The sequence below is a fragment of the Anolis sagrei genome, chromosome 3 (assembly GCF_037176765.1).
Source record: "Anolis sagrei isolate rAnoSag1 chromosome 3, rAnoSag1.mat, whole genome shotgun sequence".
Classification (NCBI taxonomy): Eukaryota; Metazoa; Chordata; class Lepidosauria; order Squamata; family Dactyloidae; genus Anolis; species Anolis sagrei.
In genome coordinates, this window is record NC_090023.1 from 228,866,409 (window position 1) to 228,888,822 (window position 22,414).

The 22,414-nt window shown below is 42.4% G+C and overlaps 1 protein-coding gene across 1 annotated transcript; it reads right to left on the minus strand.

The window, feature by feature from the left end:
* Positions 1 to 157: 157 nt before the first annotated feature.
* Positions 158 to 21,259, minus strand: LOC132770700 (integral membrane protein 2C). The gene is made up of 6 exons (XM_060767930.2): positions 21,012 to 21,259; positions 10,265 to 10,420; positions 7,230 to 7,424; positions 5,252 to 5,362; positions 4,472 to 4,622; positions 158 to 3,796 (listed from the first exon to the last, which is right to left on the minus strand). The coding sequence occupies exons 1-6, from the start codon at positions 21,252 to 21,254 to the stop codon at positions 3,705 to 3,707; spliced, it is 948 nt and encodes a 315-aa protein (XP_060623913.2). The 5' UTR covers positions 21,255 to 21,259; the 3' UTR covers positions 158 to 3,704.
* Between the last annotated feature and the right edge of the window lie 1,155 nt (positions 21,260 to 22,414).

The following is a 22,414-nucleotide window of genomic DNA, read 5'->3' on the forward strand; positions in this document are numbered from 1 at the left end:
GGGATGGATTGGGCAGCAACACAGCTCTAAGATCAATTTGTAAGCCCAAAGCATTTATGTTTCCTAAGGAACTGTCTTCAGAGTTTCATGCTCATTGTACACAATCCCCCAGGCATCATGAAAGAACATGTGGACAACAGGTGAATAAAGAGACAACTTTAACCAGAAGTAAAATAATTTATTATACTTATTCGTTTTTCTTGAAGGTAGGATTTTTCCAAGATAAAATACATAAAGCATTTGGTGGTCACTCTACCCCCTCCAGAATACTGGTGTTTGAACATTCTGAATTAATGCCTGTTCCGACAGGAAACAACAACCTTGTCTTTCAGACTGTAGCTTTTTACAATGTTAACAAAGTAATAACCAGTTTAAAGCATGGAGAACCCAATAAGAAAAGATTAAATTTCCAACCTGAGGACAAGTAGGTAAACAGTTCAAAAGGAAGGCATACATTTATCAGTTATACAATGGTTAGTAAGCAACTTGGGAAATGGGTTGCTGTGAGTTTTCAAGGTTGTATGGCCATGTTCCAGAAGCATTCTTTCCTGACGTTTTGCCCACATTTATGGCAGGCATCCTCAGAGGTGGGCGAAACGTCAGTAGAGAATGCTTCTGGAACATGGCCATACAGTCCAGAAAACACAGCAACCAGTGATTCTGGCCATGAAAACCTTTGATAAAAACTTGAAAAATGCTCCTTTTCCTTTTATAACCTTAGATGGAATCCAACAAAAATTTATAGGAATGTGAACATTGGTCTGACTCCAACACAGTGTATGCAGCAATAAGAACTGAAAATGGTTTGCAACGTGGTAGGATTAAAACAGCATCACAAATGGTTCTACATGTGATATGATATGATAGCTTTTTATAAGGCTACATAGAATCTCACATGGCAAACTGTGATGTTTTGCTAAATTGTAAAGACATTGAGTTCGTTTACTTTTTTAAAGCATAAGTTAACATGTAGGCAATCATTGGAGGCACTCTACTATTAATATTGATAAGCTATGCTATTGATCGGGTGGAAAAGCCACCATTCACTCTGCCTGGGGAGGGGAATGGGGTTGAAAAGCAAAGTGCAAGTCAGGATCAATCATTCCACGGAGGAACAATGTCAGCATAGAAAGGCAAATGCCATATGGACTTTTTCAAGCAGATCCTGTGGGGTCATTTATTACTGCGTAGATGCCCTGTGCCTTGTCCATAATCATCACTCAACACAAAACAAAAGGGACATATGTGAAACTGAGACAGCTGACAACAATGCAGCGTTATCTGTAAAATGGAAACAGATCAATTAGACACACACACAGCAAAGATAAAAGCATATTCAAAGATGTTCGTAAAATGGCTGGTAAACATGTTTTGTAAGCATCAAGAAATCTGAGGGAAATCTTTCTAGTTCAAAATTTATTCCACACAAATTTTACATTTGGTTGTTTTAGACAATATTTCCTGTGGCACGAAGCAGCCCATTTATGTGCTGAAACCTTGCTATCATTATTATTAAAATCTGGAGGAGATATACTGTAGTTATCCCAATCATTGCCTACCAATACTAAAACTGGGTTTGTATTCCTTGTAATGGTTACAGAACCAGAAATAAATGAAAGATTATCACTAGGATGTCAGAGTGGATGAGTCTATGGACTGAAACTTTTCAGCACTGATCTGGCACAACCCCACTGTCCCCCTCAGCATTTGGCCCCTCCATAGCTATCACTATCTCTGCCTGAAGAGTGTAATGCTGCCATTCTCAGACTCTGAGCGTCTCCTTGACTTGGAAGCCACTACACAAGTGCTTCTCAGTTATTTGATGCAGGGGATCAGCATCCCACCCCTTGTGTGCCCAGGAACCAATGCCATATTTGTGTCAACTGTCTACATTTGTTTCTTATTTGTTTATTTTCAGAAATAATAACATTTATTTATACCCTGCTTTACTTCTCCCAAAGGAGACTCAAAGTCTCCTACAGGAGACTCAATACTCTTTAGGGACTGACATCTGATTACATGAGTAGAGATGAGCACACTGAATAACATGGCTCCTCACCAGTGTTGAAAACAGGTCCTAAAATGTGCCTTTAGTTGAAAAGTGGGAACAATCTAGATTCAACAGAACACCTACTTAAGGCTTAATCTGAATTATTTTAATTTTTCTGTTGCTCATATGAATCTTCAGGCTGAGCTTCACTTGAATCTATCCAGGGTGCTTGCTATATCTTCCTTTAATGTGCCGCTTCAGTGACCAAATCCTTTCCTGGACAAGGGTCTGAAATCACATATTTGACTAAGGCAGTGGTTCCCAACCTGTGGTCCATGGACCACCAATGATCCCCAAGAACTAAAATATGGTCCACGGCCTCACCATTACTACACCATTGCAAATGAGAGTGTCTGGTCTTGCGAAACCCTCTTATAGTGTCAAGGCAATGGGGACGCCGAAAGGAGAGAGGCTGACTACCTATGAAAGGCATGACAATAAGCGCCTGGCTGTCTCCTTCTCCTCCCTTCCCTTGAGCAGAGGCACTCCATGTGACACCTAGAAGTGGAGGGGCCTTGGTGTCTTTGTTATTAGGCCTGTTCCTGGAGTTATTCAGGGGTGCAGATTCAGAGAATTGCATTGGATAGACCACATTACCTCTAGATTATTAAATATGGTTTTCTGTAGGCGAGCAGATGGCGTCTAGTGGATGGGAGCTGATGTGGTCTATCCAATGCAATTTTCTGAATAACCAAACCAAATCTAAAGTTGACCAAAAACTAATTTGTAAACCTTTTGATACTGATGTTGGAGAGTAGTCCCTGATCAAGTGGTCCCTGGTCAAAAAAAAGTTGGGAACCACTGGAATAAGTACTGAAGACACTTGGGACATCAGAGAAAACTAAGCAGACACGTTATTTTATTACTTTAATCTACCAATGCAGGCAGAGTGTCTTTTATGAAAAGCAGAATGCCAGAGCTTGCCTGCTTTGGCTTATTACTTTGTCCTGGAAGTGCTGCAACTGGGGATTAAGGTATTCTGATGGAATACTGCATGATGACAGATTGCATATGTATATTTTACAACATGGTATTGCATCAGTTGCAAAGCAATCATAAAGAAGCACAATAAAGGCCCCATTTACTACTTGGGAGAATACATCAGCCTCACAGAACCATTTAGTGTCAAAGACATTTGGCATCATTCATTGAACAGCATCTTCTTCACTCCTTTAAAGAACTAATTCATTGGATTTCTATGAATGCTTCAATAGTGACGGAAACTCCCATGCAAAAAGGTGGAACTAATTATTAGATGCCACTGAGAAAAGCAAAATGCATTCACATACCCTTCTTGTGGCTTAATTTCCTTTTTTTGTTTCCAGCCTTATAGATCTCAAAGTTGATCATCCTCCAGAAGATATTACTGCACTAGTTTTAACAAAGGAAGATATTACTGCACTAGTTTTAACAAAGGAAGACCATTATTATGTCTTGTGGTTAATGAGTAAATTTAAGCGCAGTTAAGTATGAATATAAAAAGCAAGTGCTGTTTAAAGACACTGAAAATCCAGTGAACATGAGTGACCTGAGAAGTTAGCAATGCACAAACTATGGAAGAAGAAATAAAATAAGCCTCTGTCTCTCAAGAAGAGAACAAGAAGGGTTATGTGGTTGTGTAGAAGGAAAGCTAGGGGATGGGCAATTATGCTCCTCACAATCTCTGGCAAATTGCTGTGTCAACCACAAAAGTATTTGCAAAATGGTGAATGTGACGACACTTCTGGGCAGCTCGTCGATGGATATCTGGATAAGGAAGGAACAAGAAAAAAAATAGATTACGCTAGGAGCAGCACCAGCATTTTTAAAAAGCAAGCGATTTTGTTGTGCTACAGTCAACAAAAGAATTAGCTATATGGAAATAAGTATAAATACAGAAAGCAATGCTAGGCCCAGCTACCAGTAATGTTTAACAAAATGCAAAACCTATCTACCAACTAAAGGCTGGCAAAGTGGGTTACACAGTCCATAGGGTAGAAAAGGGAAAGGGAAAAAAGGGAACTGAGTTACAGTACATCACATCTGAACCTCTGAGCCATATCTGAGTTTGATTCAATGACCAATGGCCCAGTCCAGAGCCTGTCCATAGTCCAATCTGCAAACATTGTAATTATTCTCAAACCTGCTGTCCAAATGCCTGGCCCCAAAACCATGTTTTGAGCTTCTTCCTGAAGGAGAGGAGGGATGGAGCTGACCTAACTTCACTGGGAAGCACAAACTATGGCAATAATTCAATGCCAGTTTCAAACAATTACAATAGCAGTAAACCCAATAGTATAAAACGGCAAAAACATATCATCGGCATATACTTCCAAAATGGTCATTACTGGACTACATCTAATGATCGCCTCTACTACTACTCCCCCAACACCGTTTTATACTCTCAGCAACAAAAACAAGAATGAACAGGAGTCTCCTTACGTCTCCTTGCAGTCCTGCGTTTCAGCCAATAAGTCTCTTTACTGTGGCACAGAAGATATATAGAAGAGCCAAGCTGGTGTGTGTCATTGACCGGTTCCATCACTATCATCTCTTCCTCAATGATGTAAGTTTTTGGCATGTTTCCCCCATTCTGAAATCATAGAATTTATCATTCATAAAAATAACTCCATGAAATTTTGGATATCTGCGAGTTACAAAATAGAACAACAGCCATTACTTTCACACTTTAGAACATCACCAATATTAATATTGTTAATTCTCACTGTTAGTGGCTCTTCCTACAGTTGTGTTGTATTGTAGTGTGTTGTATCATTTTATTCATTAAACCAGCTCTCCCTTGAGATCTCTGGTATCTCTCAGATGCCCTCCATCCAAGTACTAATCAGGCCAAAAGTAGCTTAGGGCCCTTCCACACAGCCCTATATCCCAGAATAGCAAGGCAGAAAATCCTACAATATCTGTTTTGAATTGGGTTATCTGAGTCCACACTGAGATAATGTGGGATTTTCTGCCTTGATATTCTGGGATATAGGGCTGTGTGGGAGGACCCTCCATTTCTGAAATCAGGTGAGATTGAGTGTTCAGGGTGGTATGCTGGTTTCACACTCTTCCACACTAGTAATAATTGTCTTTTTGGCTTTGCAAAATAATAATCTCTATGAATTCAGAGATCTGATTTGAAAACAGGAGTGGTGCACCAGCTAAATCCAAAATGTGTTTTTAATAAGAAAAAATAAATAAAAGGGATTACTTGTTTACCTTCATACTGGTCAACAACTCCTGAAATTCTTGAAGTGGCAACACATTGGTGGTATTCAACTCAATGACATAGCACTGATCCAGAAGAAGATCATGATATGCAGTCAATCCCTGAAACCAAAGTAGACACAATGGACTGAAAATAAACCTGTGTATTTAAATAACAAGATCTGAGGAGAGATCATAGAATAATAGTTAGAAGGCACTGCAAGACTCTCTGCCCACAACACTAAAGCAGTCTTGAAAGGTGGTCATCAACTTTGTCTGTGAGCTGAAGTGATGCAATGAGTTAAATTCTTGTGCCAGCTGAACTGCTGACCTGAAGGTTGGTGGTTCGAATCCGTGAGATGGGGTCAGCTTCCATCTGTCAGTTCCAGCTTCCCGTGCGTGAACATGAGAAAAGCCTCCCACAGGATAGTAACATATCCAGGCTTCCCCGGGCAACGTCTTTGCAGATGTCCCATTCTCTCACACCAGAGTGACTTGCAGTTTCACAAGTCGCTTCTGACATGATGTAAAAAAAAAAAAAAACCCTGTCTGAAGACTTTCAATGGGAAAAAATCCATTATCCTCCATGACAGTCAATTTCACCACCACACAGGATATTTTAATAGGACCCACTACACTCTCATTAGACTTCAATGATTCTCTGTGGTATCTCAGCCTCCAATTTCTTCATATAACATAGGAAAGTCACACTTTATTGATATTCTTCTTGAAGGCTCCTCATTTTTGGACAGTTTTGATTCATTCCCTGGGGGGTCCTGGTGACTTCAGTGGCCTCGGGGGCCAAATGTGGCAGTGTACCAACGACATTTTGCGTACCCATTTCTGGTTTAATAAACCTGGAACCAAGTCAAAGCTCAGTCAGATGCGATATGATTTTATTTAATTGCATCATTCCAGAATGAGGAGTCCCCAGTGGTGCAATAGGTTAAACCCTTGTGCCAGTATGACGGTTGTCCGAAAGGTCGTGGGTTTGAATCCAGGGAGTTGGATGAGCTCCCATCTGTGAGCTCCAGCTTCCCATGCGGGAACATGAAAGAAGCCTCCCACAGGATGGTAAAACATCCAGGCATCCCCTGGGCAACGTCCTTGCAGACGCTCAATTCTTTCACACCAGAAACGACTTCAAGTCACTCCTGACAGGGAAAAAAAATCCAGAATGAATCAATTTGTTTTGAAAATTTTGCCTATGCTTCCCCCATTTCTCTCTGTAGCCTGTATGGTGACTGAGGAAGACCTGAAGATATGACCTTAGATTTCTTTGACAAGTTTTGCTTGAATGTATACTTTGGGCTCACAATGTTTGTTTACTCCTTTGGAAACAACAAAGCAGGAGTACCATGTTATTAATATGAGGGCTGCAGCTACAATGGGAGCAAAATGATGTCATTGCCCCTCAAATAAGTATTATAATTTTTTCTCCCCCCAAATCGGCAGGGTTTTTTTTTTTTCTTGTGTCAGGAGTGAATTAAGAAACTGCTAGTCGCTTCTGGTGTGAGAGAATTGGCTGTCTGCAGGGATGTTGCCCAGGGGATGTTTTACCATCCTTCTCTCATGTCCCTGCATGGGGAGCTGATGCTGACTGAGGGAGCTCAACCTGATTCCCCGATTCGAACCCCTGACCTGTCGGTCAGCAGTCCTGGTGGTGCAAAAGGTTTAACCCATTGCACCACCAGAATTGAAAGAAATAGCTGTCTCAATGTTAGAGCTGTTAGGAATTTTGAGAGTTGAAGTCCAAAACCCATGGAGGGCTGAAGTTTGCCCAGGCCTGATATACAGTATTGCTGAATGCAACTCTAACATTGAGTCAAATTACACTTTTCTACTATGTCAGTAAAATATTGGATTTATATTCTTCTCACAGATCTTTAACCTTTCCTGTGATTAAAAGAGTTTTGTATGTTAGGTTACTGGTGGTAGCTGAATCTTCACAGTTCACTGCTCCCATGGCAGCCAATTTCCCCTTCCTTACCTGCTGAAAATCATGGATGATATCTGCAGGATCACTGTCTTCCAAGTGGGGCAGTGGAACATTGATCCACTCATAATGCTCCTCAAAATTAATCCTCACATCTTCACGCAGCTTCAACTGTTCCCCTCTCCTTGAAGTGGAAAAGTAGTCAGCGTAGACCGTCTGACATTCCCAAGGTACATCATCTTCATCAATCTGCAGAAAGCGAAATAAAAAGATAGTCACAAAGCCACAAATGCATGTCAACATTCTGGCCTTAGTGACAAATGTATTGCCTTGTAATCTAGTAGGATTAACAGATTTTTTTTTACTCTGTCGGATTGTTTTTGCATTGGTTTTCAATGTGAATCAAGTTTAACAAACTTATTGACTTTGCCATGAGGCTTCACAAACCTAGGGCCCTTTAGAAGAGAGAGAAGGAGTTTAGAAGAAGAAGAAACGAAGGAAGAGGAAAACCTCCAGAAGATACCGGGAAGTCAACGCCAGACGTACACCTATCACACACCCCTTCTTTCCCCACAGTGATTTCCCTAGTTTCCTTTTCTACACTTGTCACACCCCTTACTTCAAACAACCTCCAATAGCATTTCTCCCACTCTGCCCCCTCTAAACTATTACCCCTTCCCTTTTTCCCTACCTCTTGTCCCCCCCTTCTTATACCTATCCGTCCAGATACTGAATATGTTTTCTTTTAACTAAAACTAATAAAGATTATTTTAAACAAACCTAGGGCCCTTCCACACAGCCATATAGCTCAGAATATCTAGGCAAAAAATCCTACAATATCTGCTTTGAACTGGGTTATTTGAGTCCACACTGCCATATAGGTAAAGGTTGTCCCCTGACATTAAGTCCAGGCATGTCTGACTCTGGGGTGTGGTGCTCATCTCCATTTCTAAGCTGAAGAGCCAGCGTTGTCCATAGACACCTCCAAGGTTGTGTGGCCAGCATGACTGCATGGAGCGGAGCGCCGTTACCTTCCTGCCGGAGCGGTACCTATTGATCTACTCACATTTGCATGTTTTCAAACTCCTAGGTTGGCAGAAGCTAGGGCTAACAACGGAAGCTTACGCCGCTCCCCGGAATCAAACCTGCAACCTTTCGGTCAACAAGCTTAGCAGCTCAGCGCTTTAACCCACTGCGCCACTGGGGGCTCTACACTGCCATATATTCCAGTTCAAAGCAGATAATGTGGGATTTTATTCAGCTGTGTGGAAGGAGCCCTAGACTGAAAGCAGTTGGACTATGTCAAGAAAAGTTTGAAAGGAGGAAGGAAGCAGAGCCGTGCAGAACTTCCTGTGGTTAGCCCAGAGCAGCCCTAATAACTAACAGAAAGAATGATAACACAACTGTGTGCTATTTTACAAAATACAGTACAACCGTCATACCCAAGGGATCAATCCCTGCCTCTTTACCTACCCGCATTCAACACATTTTCTAGGTTCTCCTGGCAATTCTGTGGTATGCTTCTACAGAAGTATACCATAAAGTCTTATTAGAGGACCTTTTAATAGAGTTTACAATTGTCCAGTTTCCTGTTTATAGGGTACATTCAAGAACATTTCCACTGTGGATATGGGGGTTGCACTCTATGATTAATTTGGAACAGGTCATACATTATTGAAAATAACTAACTCAAATGAAAACGTAGCTGAGAAATGAAATCAATGTGAGAAGAGTGTTAAATACTCAAAGTAACAATTAACACTTGAATAAAGGGCTCCGTGTCAACCTTCCTAATGCCGCGACCCCTTAATACAGTTCCCCGTGTTGTGATGAACCCCAACCATAAAATTATTTTCATTGCTACTTCATAACTGTAATTTTGCTACTGTTATGCATCGTAATGTAATTTTTTTTGTTGTGTCAGGAGCAACATCAGATAATGTAAATATCTGATATGCAGGATGCATTTCCATTCACTGGACCAAATTTGGCACAAATACCTGATATGCCCATATGGGGGGTAACCCCATATGGTGGGGTTGCGGGGGGGGGGGAATTGATTTTGTCATTTGGGAGTTGTAATTGCTGGGGTTTATAGGTCACCTACAATCAAAGAGCATTCTGAACTCCACCAATAATGGAAGTGAGGCAAACTTGGCACACAGAACTCTCATGACCAACAGAAAATACTGGAAGGATTTGGTGGGCACTGACCTTGAGTTTTGGAGTTGTAGTTCACCTATATCCAGAGAGCACTGTGGACTCCAACACAACGATATATTTGGACCAAACTTGGCACGAATACTCAATATGCTCAAATGTGAACACTGGTCGAGGTTCGGGAAAATAGACCTTGACATTTGGGAGTTGTAGTTGCTGGGATTTATAGTACAATCAAACAGCATTCTGAACCCAACCAACTATAGAAATGGGCCGAACTTCCCACACAGAATCCCCATGCCTTGAAGGGACACACTGATGTGAGCCACCATTAAACCTCACACGCTCTCCCTTGCCCACACATGCGGACCACGCTGCCATGTGCCAAGCACGCCTACTCTCCCCATCCAACTTGGAGTCCCAGAAACATTTCCTTCCCTTGGCTTGGAGGCCAGTCAATCACAGCGGAGGAGGGCTTTTGGTGGGAGGATTTGCCACCTGTTTCCAAAACGGAAGAGGACAGGCAGAGAGATCTTCAGCTTTCTCTGCCAAATTGGTTCCTAACACCATCCAAAATATATGTTTCCTGACAGTATTTGGCAACCCCTCTGAAACTCCCTCACGACCCCCCACCACCCCCCGGGGATCCTGACTTCCAGGTTGTGGAAACACTGGGCTAACTGAAGATGAGACGCATAAGGATGAGGCACACGAGAAAATATCCAAAGAAAAGGAAGAGGGATATATTTACTTGATTTTGATGCAGGGAGGTATCAAAAACCATGTTACCATGTTATACTGGATAAACAGGACAATGGTAGAAGAAAAGGACAAATAATGGAGATGGAGACAATATAGTGGATCAACATAAATCTTGAGAACCTCAGCAACAACAAAAATTATACATACCATTCTTGAATTATACATACCAGAGCCAAGCCTGAAATGGAGTCAGTAACAGAGAAGTATCTGTAAATATACATTGATGTCAAAATCAGGCCAAGAAGCAACAGCATCAGGATCATAGTCAAGTAGAAGATGTTGCTGAGAGATTTCCGGTTCTGCATTGGGAAGTCCTGCTGCTCCTATTGAAAGCAAAGAGACAGGAGTATCTGCCATGTTGGAAGTGTAGCAACCACGAATACACAGGTATGATTTCTTTGTGCTATTGAGAATGCAGTGTTTCATGAAGAAAAGCAGTAATTGTAAATAAAACTTTCCCAAAGTTTTGCTTCCAGTGGTGAAGAACAGGTTCTTGTATTTTTTTTTATATGAGTGTACATGGACTACGCAGCAGGAAGGAAGAGGATGGGGATGGGGAGGATGGAGAGAGAGAGGAAGAAGAGACCTGAAGAAATGCACCTATTTTCAAAAGTAGGACCTAAAACGTAGGTTTCAACTCTCAGTACACATTTAGGTATCAGTTGCTGGAGAGCACAAGGTGAAGAATGGTGTTCATCTCTTGCTGGTAAGTTTCCTATAAGCAATTGCTTGTCCATTGTACGAACAGAATGTGGGGCTATATAAGCCAACATGAGAAAGACCAATTCAACCAGCCCTCCGAAACTCCCATATTTCCCCTTTTGGGGTGTCTTTTCCATGCAGAAGATTACACTATCCCCACTCACTCAAGCAAAATTACACAAACACCTAGAATCTCTCCCCAATTTTTTTGGGCATATCTTGGCAACTAGAGATGTCACATCATTACTCCTGGCCACCCACAGGGTGGGCCTTTGCCTAACCTTGATAAACTTCTTTAATCTTATGTTCTTAAGAGAAAAAAAGTACCAAGTACTAATGAAGAACAATGGGAGAATGAACTCCTAATTTGGACCCAATTCACATCCTGCCTATGAAATGAACCCAGTAGGAGACTTTAGGCAAGCTATTCTCCATCAGTCTCAATACATACTTCAGCAAAATGGATACTATCAGGTGATGGGATTATTGTAAAAGATTACTGAGATAAATCCTTGAGCCCATTGAAATGCTGTATAAAACTAGAGTAATCCAAGAACATCACCGGAGCCCCTAGTGGCGCAGGGGGTTAAACCCCTGTGCTGGCAGGACTGAAGACCGACAGGTTGCAGGTTCGAATCCGGGGAGAGGCAGATGAGCTCCCTCTATCAGCTCCAGCTCCTCATGCAGGGACATGAGAGAAGCCTCACACAAGGATGATAAAACATCAATTCATCTGGGCGACCCCCGGAGCAACGTCCTTGCAGACGGCCAATTCTCTCACACCAGAGGCGACTTGCAGTTTCTCAAGTCGCTCCTGACACGACAAAAAAAAAATCTCTGGGAGTTGATGTGAATATAATGCTAAAGACATAGGCTTGTGTCCCAGCTACAGTCAGAGACTCATTGACTTACACGTTGGTGAGGCAACATATATTTAAGCTCTGTTGATTCAGTAGAACGAATCCTAGTTGAGACCAGCAATTAGATTTAGGATTATTAAACTACAGCCTAAATGCAATTGGTAGACCCAACCAATGTTAGTACATTGTACCAATGCAACTTACATATTGAAAATAAGTATGTTTAGTTTAGTAACTAGTTCAATAATAGTTTATAACTCAGGCCATTGTTTTATGTAATAACATGCTCTTCCCTCCTGTTTTCTGCTATTATTTAGCAACAATACCTGAAGCATAACACACTTCACTAGAAATATTCAAATCACCACTAACTGACAACAGCCAAATGTTTCAAATAAACATGAAACATGTCCAGGGGACCTAAATTTAGTCCATATAAAGAGGTAGCCATCTGCACCAGTTATCATGGTATAAGAATAATAACATCCTTTCAATTTCCTAAAAATGCCACTTACATAAATTTTTATCAACACTGCCTTTGCAGTTTATTTATTAAGTTCCTACCAAACCACGTAGCAGAGCCATATGGGGATTTTGGGGGACTCCTGGCTTGACAGCAGTATGTGTGAAAAAGATCTTAGCGTCCTCATGGACAACAGGAAGAGACTAGCAGCCCAAGATTTGAAAAAAACTACAGTGTTCAGTTATGTCCATACTGGGGAAACTGGTTTATTATAGCTATAGTTAGTGTGAAATAGAATCTAACTGTGTAAATTCAAACTCTGGTTGTCAACCTAGCTTTTATAATCGAGTATTTGATGCTGCCTTAGGACAAATTTGTGGGAAAAGAATAAACACATTTTAGACAAAGAACTAGTATCTGGTCTGTGGCATTACATCACTGTCCCAATGCCCATGAGATCAGCTTACATAATGCCAATGCTAATCCAACATCAAGCAGACAGCCTCGCAACACAAAGAAGGGCCATGGCACAACAAGGACGCAGGGGTCAAAAAAATTCTGGGCATAAGCACTGCCATCAGGAGGAAGGGAATCAAAAACAATAGTCTGAACATCAAAGTAGACTTTGTGGTTTTGTGAAAGTGGCAGAGATCCTTGTGGGAGGCTTCTCTCATATTCCCACATGGGGAGCTGGAGCTGACAGAGGGAGCTCCTCTGCACTTTTCCAACCTGTCGGTCTTCAGTCCTGCTGGCACAAGGGTTCAACCCATTGTGCCACTGGGGAATCCTGGAGTCAGTGATGAGAACAGGTTTAATCTCTTGCAGGCATGATTTGGAGGACTTTCAGAAAGAAAGTTTCACCTGTTCAGTTCTCCTTCACAGACATGTTAATGGGATACATAATTCAATAAAACATGAGTGCAGCTCGGGTAGTCAGTCAGCTCCAGAGAATGAAGAAAAATGGAAGGCAGGTACAAAATAGGAGGAACAGTATATTCAACCAGCTAAGGATTCTCACACTTGTCCTAAAACAAGATAAAACAATTTTACGAATATAACAGGTTGGTTTATCATACACATACATGCATTGGTAACCCAGAGAATGAGAAAGAGCAAGGCAATCAGGGGCAAATATGATGTAGTTTGCATGCTGAACAAGGACTTTAAGAGACTAGAATCCCTGCTCAGCCATGGAAATCCACTAGGTGACTTTGGGCAAGTCACACTCTCTCAGCCTCAGAGGGCAAGAGCTGTAGTGGCACAATGGATTAAATCTTTGTGTCGGCTTGACTATTGACCTGAAGGTCAGCTCGACAGTTCAAATATATGAGACAGGGTGAGCTCCTGTCTGTCAGCACCAGCTTTTCAGGCAGGGACATGAGAAGCCTCCCACAGGATGGTAAAACATCCGGGCATCCCATGGGCAATGTCCTTGCAGACAGCCAATTCTCAAGCCGTTTCTGGCACAGGAAAAAAAAGCCTCAGAGGAAAGTGATGGCAACTCTCTTGAGAAGAAAATATCAGAATCAGATTGCCATATGTTGGAACCCAGTTGCTGGCAGTTAAAAGAATTATTAGCAGTACTAAAATAAATATTTCAAAAGGAGTAGAAAGGTCTTTTCCCAGTGTCAAAAAAGACATCAGAGCTGGTACCAAGAAATCTGGTGAGTTGCTTTGTTGTTTTGCTTCTAGGCAAACGCTGATAAAATCACAAACATCAATACTGAATGTCTTTGCGAAGACATCAAATGTTGAATCACCCCTTCTATGAAGAGAAAGAAGCTGTTCATAAGAGAGGGAGGGCAGGAAGTTAGCAGATAAATGTGGAGAACAGATTACAATATGTAACAAAATGTGAAAAAGATCTGTTTCTGGTTTGAAAATGCTATCTCCTCCTGTTCAATTGTACGGTACTTAGTTTGAAAGTAGTTGTTATACTCCAGAAATCTTTTTGTGGCTGCCACAAACTTGGTTTAGACTTTATGAGATATTTATTGAAAAACTATAGCAAAATGTGCTGCAGGCTGTCCTGTAAAAACAAAGTTTTTGCGATTTAATAAGCCTTTTCCATGTCTTAATGATAGAAACAATTAGGAAATGACATTTATAGACCAGGAACAATAATCATGTTACACACTGTGATCTAAACTAAGTTATCTGCAGTGTTTCCTGAAATTAATAATAATGGCATTATCTTGTTCTTGTTGCTCCAAATTGCACACCAACTCATTCTTTTTTATCCACATCTTTTAGAAGCTGTATAAGAAACAGATTTGGGGGGGGGGTGTTAGGAGCAACTTGAGAAACTACAAGTTGCTTCTGGTGTGAGAGAACTGGCTGTCTGCAAGGACATTACCCAGGGGACGCCTGTATGTTTTACCATCCTGTGAGAGACTTCTCTCATGTCCCCGCATGGGAAGCTGTAGTTGACAGATGGACACTCACCCTGCTCCCCGGATTCAAACTGCTGACCTTGAGAAACTACAAGTTGCTTCTGGTGTGAGAGAACTGGCTGTATGCAAGGAGGTTGCCCAGGGGATGCCCATGTGTTTTACCATCCTGTGGGAGGCTTCTCTCATGTCCCTGCATGGGGAGCTGGAGCTGACAGATGGGAGCTCACCCTGCTCACGGATTCGAACTGTCAACCTTTCGGTCAACAGTCCTGCAGGCACAAGGGTTAAACAGATGATTCTTGAAACATTAGGTGCAAGGGAAAAAAGGAGGCCACAAAACCATGTGGACCAATATTTCCTAAATCCCACTTCACCTCCAAACAAATGGTGAAGATGAACTTTCCCATTTGTAAACAAGTTTAGGTCAGTATATTTGCATTAAGTCTACATAGCTGTACTTTGATTGGCTCCACAATGGTTAACTCATTCGCAACTAATTTGGAATGTCTTTGGGTCTGGATAGCTGCTTCTGGTCTTGATCAAAAGAGAAAAGCGAGGTAACAACAACGTCTTGCATCTCTAAATGAAACAACCTGAATAATTTCCAATAGTATGATAAATCAGCTATTTAAGAAATGTTAAATCAAACATGTAAAACGCTCTGAATGTAAAACAAAACTTCCAACCCCATTCCCATGGAGATCTGGAAAGCCATTTGATCTTTGACAGAATCGTTTCCCACAATATACAGGTTTCACAATCAATGATCTTCAAAGTCTGGAAATGCTATTTTTTAATACTGCAGATCCCAGAGATTTCTATCCAGTAATGACCATGATGATTATTACAAGTTCTGTATTTTCTGCTTTGGAATTGCTCTTAAAATCCAAACATAATACAGAAGAGCTCCTATTTTTGCAGGTGCTGTATGATCACTCCTCTGACTGCTGGCTAGTAACAGGCAAAGGATATCTCATTATGACAGGATAGTTTCATGATAGGTGAAACATGCTCGTTATACAGCCCAAAAAACCTACAACAACCCAGTGATTCCGCCCATGAAAGGCTTCGACAATACAAAGCACTTCATCTTTGCCTCTACTATCCTTCCCTCCAGTGAGCAGCCGGGCATTATTTCCTGGAGTATGGACTGGTTTGATCTTCTTGCGGTCCAAGGCACTCTCAGAACTTTCCTCCAACATCACAGTTCAAAAGTGTCTATCTTTCTTCTCTCAACCTTCCTTATGGCTCAGCTCTCGCATCCAGTTTCTGAATCCAGATTATCTGCTTTGAACTGGATTATACGGCATTGTAGACTCATTTAATCCAGTTCAAAGAAGATAATCTGGAATCAGAAACTGTATTATATGGCAGTGTAGACCCAGCCCCCATGGCTGCTCTGGAACCCCTTCTCTAGAGAGACCAGGATGGCCCCAACTCTGCTTTCCTTTCACTGACAGGTAAAGACATTCCTAATCAAATGGGCTTTTAATATGCAGGTACTCTCAGGGGATATGTTCCATTTTTATGCTTTTATTTTTTGTATTTCTTTTTTTAAAAAAACCAATTTTATACTGTTTTTAATTGTTACTTAATTGTACGTATTTTTTTGTTTTTAATTGTATTGTTTTAATTAATTTTACCTGTAAGATACAGGAGAAAGGTGGGATATCAACAAAAAAAAAGAAATTAAGAAATTAAGGAGAAACACATACTTATGATCTATTAAAATAAATTGAGCTCAGCATAGTAAATTGCTGATTGCCCAAATGTCCTTCATGCAAATCTCATTATTTCAACTGTTCATGTGTTCCTCGAATCGGTGAAAGCCTCTGGAAATACTTGGAAATCGGACTGAATGGGAACATTATCTGAACCTTTTGGGTGTTCTGAAGGCTATTCAAAGGACTAAGGCGGCAGAAAGAGAAATTGTCCAGCGTAAACAATGAGGAGGCGCAAGTCAGTTGGCAGAAAGCAAACAGAGGCCCCTGACATGTTGAAAACAGGACAGATATTATACAGAGCATACAAACAACAAAGGATGGAGTCAAACTCCCATTATTTCAGGACACATGGAGGCAGCATAACAACCCATCAACGGGAACTGATGTGTACAGAAAGGCCAACAGGATTCCTATGTCAATAAGGAACAGAGATTCTTGTTGTTCTTGTGTGCCTTCAAGTTGTTTCCGATGTATGGTGACTCCAATGCGAAGCTGTAAGTGGGATTTTCAGAGGCTAAGACTGTGTGACTTGTCCAAGGTCAGCCAGTGGATTTTCACGGCTGAGCAGGAATTTGAACCTTTTTGGCACCCTCATGCCAGCAAGACTGAAGACCGATAGGTCAGAGGTTCAAATACGGGGAGAACCTGAATGAGCTCACTCTGTCAGCTCCAGCTCTCCATGCAGGGACATGAGAGAAGCCACACACAGGATCGTAAAACATCAAAACATCCTGGTGTCTCCAGGCAACATCCTTGCAGGTGGCCAACTCTCACACCAGACGCGATTCTTAAGTCTCTCCTGACACACACAAAAAAGCAGCCATAGAGCCTTATTTGACGATGGCAGGGATTGAATCTGGGACCTTCTAAATGCAAAGCCACTGCTCTAAGCATTGATCCTTGATTAGTACGATTGATGTTTGATTAGCATTTAATGGCCTAGCACAGGCATCCTCAAACTGTGGCCCTCCAGCTGTTTGGGCCTTCAACTCCCAGAATTCATGACAATTGAACAAGCTCATTAGGGCTTCTGTGAGTTGGAGGCTAAAACAGCTGGAGGGCTGCAATTTGAGCATGCCTGGGCCCTAGCAGTTTTGAAGTGTGGCTTTTTACTGACTGGGGGAATTTTTTGTTAGGAGGTGATTAGCTGGCCCTGATTGTTTCTTGTCTGGAATTCCCCTGTTTTTGAGTATTGTTCTTATTTCCTGTTATGGTTTTAGAGTTTTTTAATACTGGTAGCCAGATGTTCATTTTCATGGTTTCTTCCTTTCTGTTGAAATTGTCCACATACTAGGCCATTCAATGCTAATCAAGGTGGCCAATTGCAACATTCATACCAACCTCCAACAGACAAGAGTTCTTTCTCCCACACTGGACATTCCACTGATATATAAACCCTATTTTCCTAGTTTCCAACAGACCTCACAACCTCTGAGGATGCCTACCATAGATGCAGGTGAAATGTCAGGAGAGAATGCTTCCAGAACATGGCCATACAGCCCGAAAAATTCACAACAACCCAGTGATTCTGGCCTTCAATAAGACTCTGTATGCATGTTAAGAAGGAAATATGCATAGAAAAATATGCATACAATTCCATCCTGATTTTTCTTCATTGGAATGAAAAACTGTCCTGTATATAGGTCTCCTTGTCCCTACTTTATCTTCACACCAATCCTGTGAAATAAAATGCACTAAAAGGCAGGGATGAAGGAAAGATTAGCCAGAAAGTTTTGTGGCTCAATAGGACCTCCTGTATCCCAGTCCAGAACTCTAACTGCTACATGAAACAAATTTTCGCCCTTGACAAGTTTAGGAAGGAATACATAACTCTTTGTTAACCACATGATAAGCTTTGCCTGCCAGCCCCAGACAAATAGAAGTTATGAAGTGTTGAATCTGGAAACAGCTTGTCTATATCCGCAGAGACCAGTATGGATGGCCCTTCTGATAGCCAGCTGTGGTTATCATTCCCTACTCTGGGCCTGGTAGATATTTCAGACACACCGAGGCCATAAACAAGTCATGTTTAAGAGGCTCCATAGTATTAGTACCCAAAATATGTTGTTGTGTGCCTTCAAGTCAGTTCTGTGAGCCTATCAGAGGGGTGGTTTTTTGGTTTTTTTGGGGAGGGGCAGAATTTGTTCGGATGCATTGCCTTCCTCTGTGGCTGAGCGAGTGTGGCTTGCCCAAGGTCGCTGATTTGAACTCTTGTTTCCCAGTATCCTGGTGCAACATTCAAACCACTACACCAGGGGTGGGTAAACTTCAGCCCTCCAGGTGTTTTGGACTTCAACTCCCATAATTCCTAACAGCCTCAGGCCTCTTTCCCCCCTCAGCCACTTAAGCACTACAACAGGAATGGGCAAACTTTGGGCCTCCAGGTGTTTTGGACTAACAGCCAGTAGGCTGTTAGGAATTGTGGGAGTTGGAGTCCAAAACACCTGGAGAGCCAAAGTTTACCCATGCCTGTACTACACGATGCAGACTCTCTTTCCAAAATGTATACAGTGGGTCCTTGGTATCTGCTGGGCTTTGGCTCCCACTGTATATATTCGGATACATGTGGATACTAAAATCTGTGAATGCTCAAGTCCCATTACATATAAGGTTGTAGTAAAATGGCATATACTCATAAAATTGCAAAATCAAGGTTTACTTTTGGGAATTAAAAATGCATTTCAAGCCATGGATGATTGAATATCTGGGTACAGAACCTATGGATACAGAAAGCCAAACTAAAAAAAAAAAGAAAGATAGAAAGCTCCTATAACTGGATGCTCTAAACTTCAGTTGGCATATAATATACTTGACTAGTGTAGATATCCAGCACTCCTGGCATACTACTGTTGGTTATAGCAGCCCACAGGACTGTGAAAAAGATATTGGAGTCCTCGTGGACAACAAGTTAAACATGAGGCAACAATGTGATGTGGCTGCTAAAAAAGCCAATGGGATTTTGGCCTGCGTAAATAGGAGTATAGTGTCTAGATTCAGGGAAGTCCTGCTACCCCTCTATTCTGGAATACGGTGTCCAATTCTGGGCACCGCAATTGAAGGGAGATGTCAACAAGATGGAATGTGTCCAGAGGAGGGCGACTAAAATAATCAAGGGTCTGGAGAACAAGCCCTATGAGGAGCGGATTAAAGAGCTGGACATGTTTAGCCTTCGGAAGAGATATGATGGCCATGTATAAATATGTGAGGGGAAATCAAAGGGAGGAGGGAGCAAGCTTGTTTTCTGCTGTCCTGGAGACTAGAATGCAGAAGAGTCGCTTCAAACTACAGGAAAGGAGATTCCACTTGAACATGACAAAGAACTTCCTGACTGTGAGAGCTGTTCAGCAGTGGAACTCTCTGCCCTGATGTGTGGTGGAGGCTCCTTCTTTGGAAGCTTTTAAACAGAGGCTGTATGGACATCTGCTAGGGGTGCTTTGAATGCAATTTTCCTGCTTCTTGGCAGGGGGTTGGACTGGATGGCCCATGAGGTCTATTCCAATGTTATCATTCTATAACTCTATGATTCTCTGTTGGGGCAGATACACAGACAAAGCCCCCTTCCACACAGCTAAATAAAATTCTACATTTTCTGTATTGTCGAAGGCTTTCATGGCCGGAATCACTGGGTTGTTGTAGGTTTTTTCGGGCTATATGGCCATGTTCTAGAGGCCTTCTCTCCTGACGTTTCGCCTGTATCTATGGCAAGCATCCTCAGAGGTAGTGAGGTCTGTTGGAACTAGGAAAATGGGTTTATATATCTGTGGAAAGACTACATTTTCTGCTTAGAATAAAATTCTACATTTTCTGCTTTAGGATATATGGCATTGTGGACACAGATAACTCAGTCCAAAGCAGATATTGAGGGATTTTCTGCCTTGATATTCTGGGTTATAAGGCTGTCTGGAAAGGTCCTTAGAGACTCTCCAAAAATACTAATTCCCATTCACTACTGAAGCAAGAGAGCGAGCTGATAGATACTTTTGGATTCCTTCAGTCATTCAGGAAAGGAATAATACCCTCTCCAAGAAAAAAACCCTGATCAATGAGAGGTCTTAGCACAATTGCAAGCCCTTTGACCCAACTCTACCTTGAAAAGTCTACCTACTTCTCCATCCTCCTTCTGAGGCTAAGGGCCCTTCCGAGACAGGCCCTACATCCCAGAATCTGATCCGATGTTTTCTGTTTATCCCAGTGCAGACTCATATAAACCAGTTCAAAGCAGAAAGCCTGGGATCAGATGCTGGGATCAGATCAGACTCATATAATCCAGTTCAAAGCAGAAAGGCTGGGATATAGGTCCTGTCTGGAAGGGCCCTGAGAGCGAGTTTGGGAAGCTCTTCCAGTGATTCCCAAACACGAGTCTTCCAGATGTTTTGGACTTCAACTCCCACCATTCCTAACAGCCTCAAGCCCCTTCCTTTTCCCCCTCAGCCGCTTAAGCGGCTGAGGTTGGAAAGGAAGGGGCCTGAGGCTGTTAGGAATGGTGGGAGTTGAAGTCCAAAACATCTGGAGGGTCCAACTTTGGGAATCACAATGTAGATCTAAGGCAATTAGACTTTGACACCACTCAATGTTCTGGAATGGTGGGAGTTGCAGCTTGGTGAGTCACTATGCCAAACAGGAACAACCACGATTTCACAGCCTTGAGCCATGACAGTCAAAGTGGGTTCAAAGTGCATTAATTCCCCATTGTAGACGCGCCCTTTCTTCCTCTGCACCGATCCTGGGCACCTCCACGCCTCCCTCTTTTCCCTCCTTCTCTGGCTACTCACTCCGTCCGGGGGCAGGCACAGTTCGGCCTTGATGGCATGGCTGGGCAGTAACGGGGGCGCCCCTTCCTCATCCCCCTCTTTCTTCTCCTCCTCCTCCTCCTTGGTGGGCTTCAGCCCCTCCGCTGCCTGGGTGAGCCCCATCTTCACCATGGCTCCGCCGGCGATGCGCTTCCCAAAGTGAGCCCGACAGAACCGCTGGGCTCTTTCTGCTCTTGCGCGCCCTCTACCGATCCACGCGCGCATAGCACGCCAAGGAAAGCCCTGGCCTCCTGCAGTCCACTTCCATTGCCAACTTAATGCACTTTAGTAATAACTAGTGGTCCCCTGCCACGCGTTGCTGTGGCCCAGTCTGGTGATCTGGAAAATAAAGTAATGAGAAAGTGTTGGTTTCTAATATATGCGATCTCTTTATGCTTGTGGGTAAACAGTATTTCTTGATGTTTCTTTGCTTGTGTTGATGTGGAGATTGTCTGGTTTGGCTACTCTGGGACATGCAACATATCATTGTCCTACTTTAAGGGTCCCTTTCAAATCTAACGGCACTCCATGCAGTCATGCCGGCCACATGACCTTGGAGGTGTCTATGGACGACACCAGCTCTTTGGCCTAGAAATGGAGATGAGCACCACACCCCAGAGTCAGACATGACTGGACTTAATGTCAGGAGACTACCTTTACCTTTACCTTCAAATCTTTGATACTGCATGTGTCATATACATATAGGTGTGTGTGTGAATGGCTGGATGGCCCTTTGTTAGGAGGACTTTCATTATGTTTTCTTGCCCTGGTGAAAGGAGTTGGACTGGATGGCCTTAAGGCAGCATTTCTCAACCTGGGGTTTGGGACCCCGGAGGGGGGGGGGAGTTGCAAAGGGGTGTCAGAAGGGTCACCAAAGACCACCAGAAAACACAGTATTTTCTGTTGGTCATGAGGGCTCTGTGTGGGAAATTTGCCCCAATTCTGTTGTTGGTGGGGTTCAGAATGCTCCTTGATTGTAGGTTAACTATAAATCCCAGCAACTACAACTCCCAAATGTCAAGGTATATTTCCCCCAAACTCCAGCTGTGTTTATATTTGGGCATATTGAGTATTCGTGCCAAGTTTGGTCCAGATCCATCATTGTTTGAGTCCACAGTGGTCTCTAGATGTAGGTGAACTACAACTCCCAAACCCAAGGTCAATGCCCACCAAACCCTTCTAGTGTTTTCTGTTGGTCAGGAAGGGGCCTGAGGCTGTTAGGAATGGTGGGAGTTGAAGTCCAAAACACCTGGAGGGTCCAACTTTGTGGACCCTGTGTGCCAAGTGTGGTTCAATTCCATCGTTGATGGAGTTCAGAATGCTCTTTGATTGTAGTTGAACTATAAATCCCAGCAACTACAACTCCCAAATGACAAAATCAATTT

What these genes read in the sequence shown, in the direction of transcription:
- LOC132770700 (XM_060767930.2), bottom strand. Translation starts at nt 21,254, where the DNA reads ATGCGCGCGTGGATCGGTAGAGGGCGCGCAAGAGCAGAAAGAGCCCAG. An exon ending in TCATCCATGATTTTCAGCAG is followed by an intron (nt 5,363 to 7,229) that starts GTAAGGAAGGGG and finishes CTTTGGTTTCAG; the next exon opens with GGATTGACTGCATATCATGA. An exon ending in AGTTGTTGACCAGTATGAAG is followed by an intron (nt 4,623 to 5,251) that starts GTAAACAAGTAA and finishes CTATGATTTCAG; the next exon opens with AATGGGGGAAACATGCCAAA.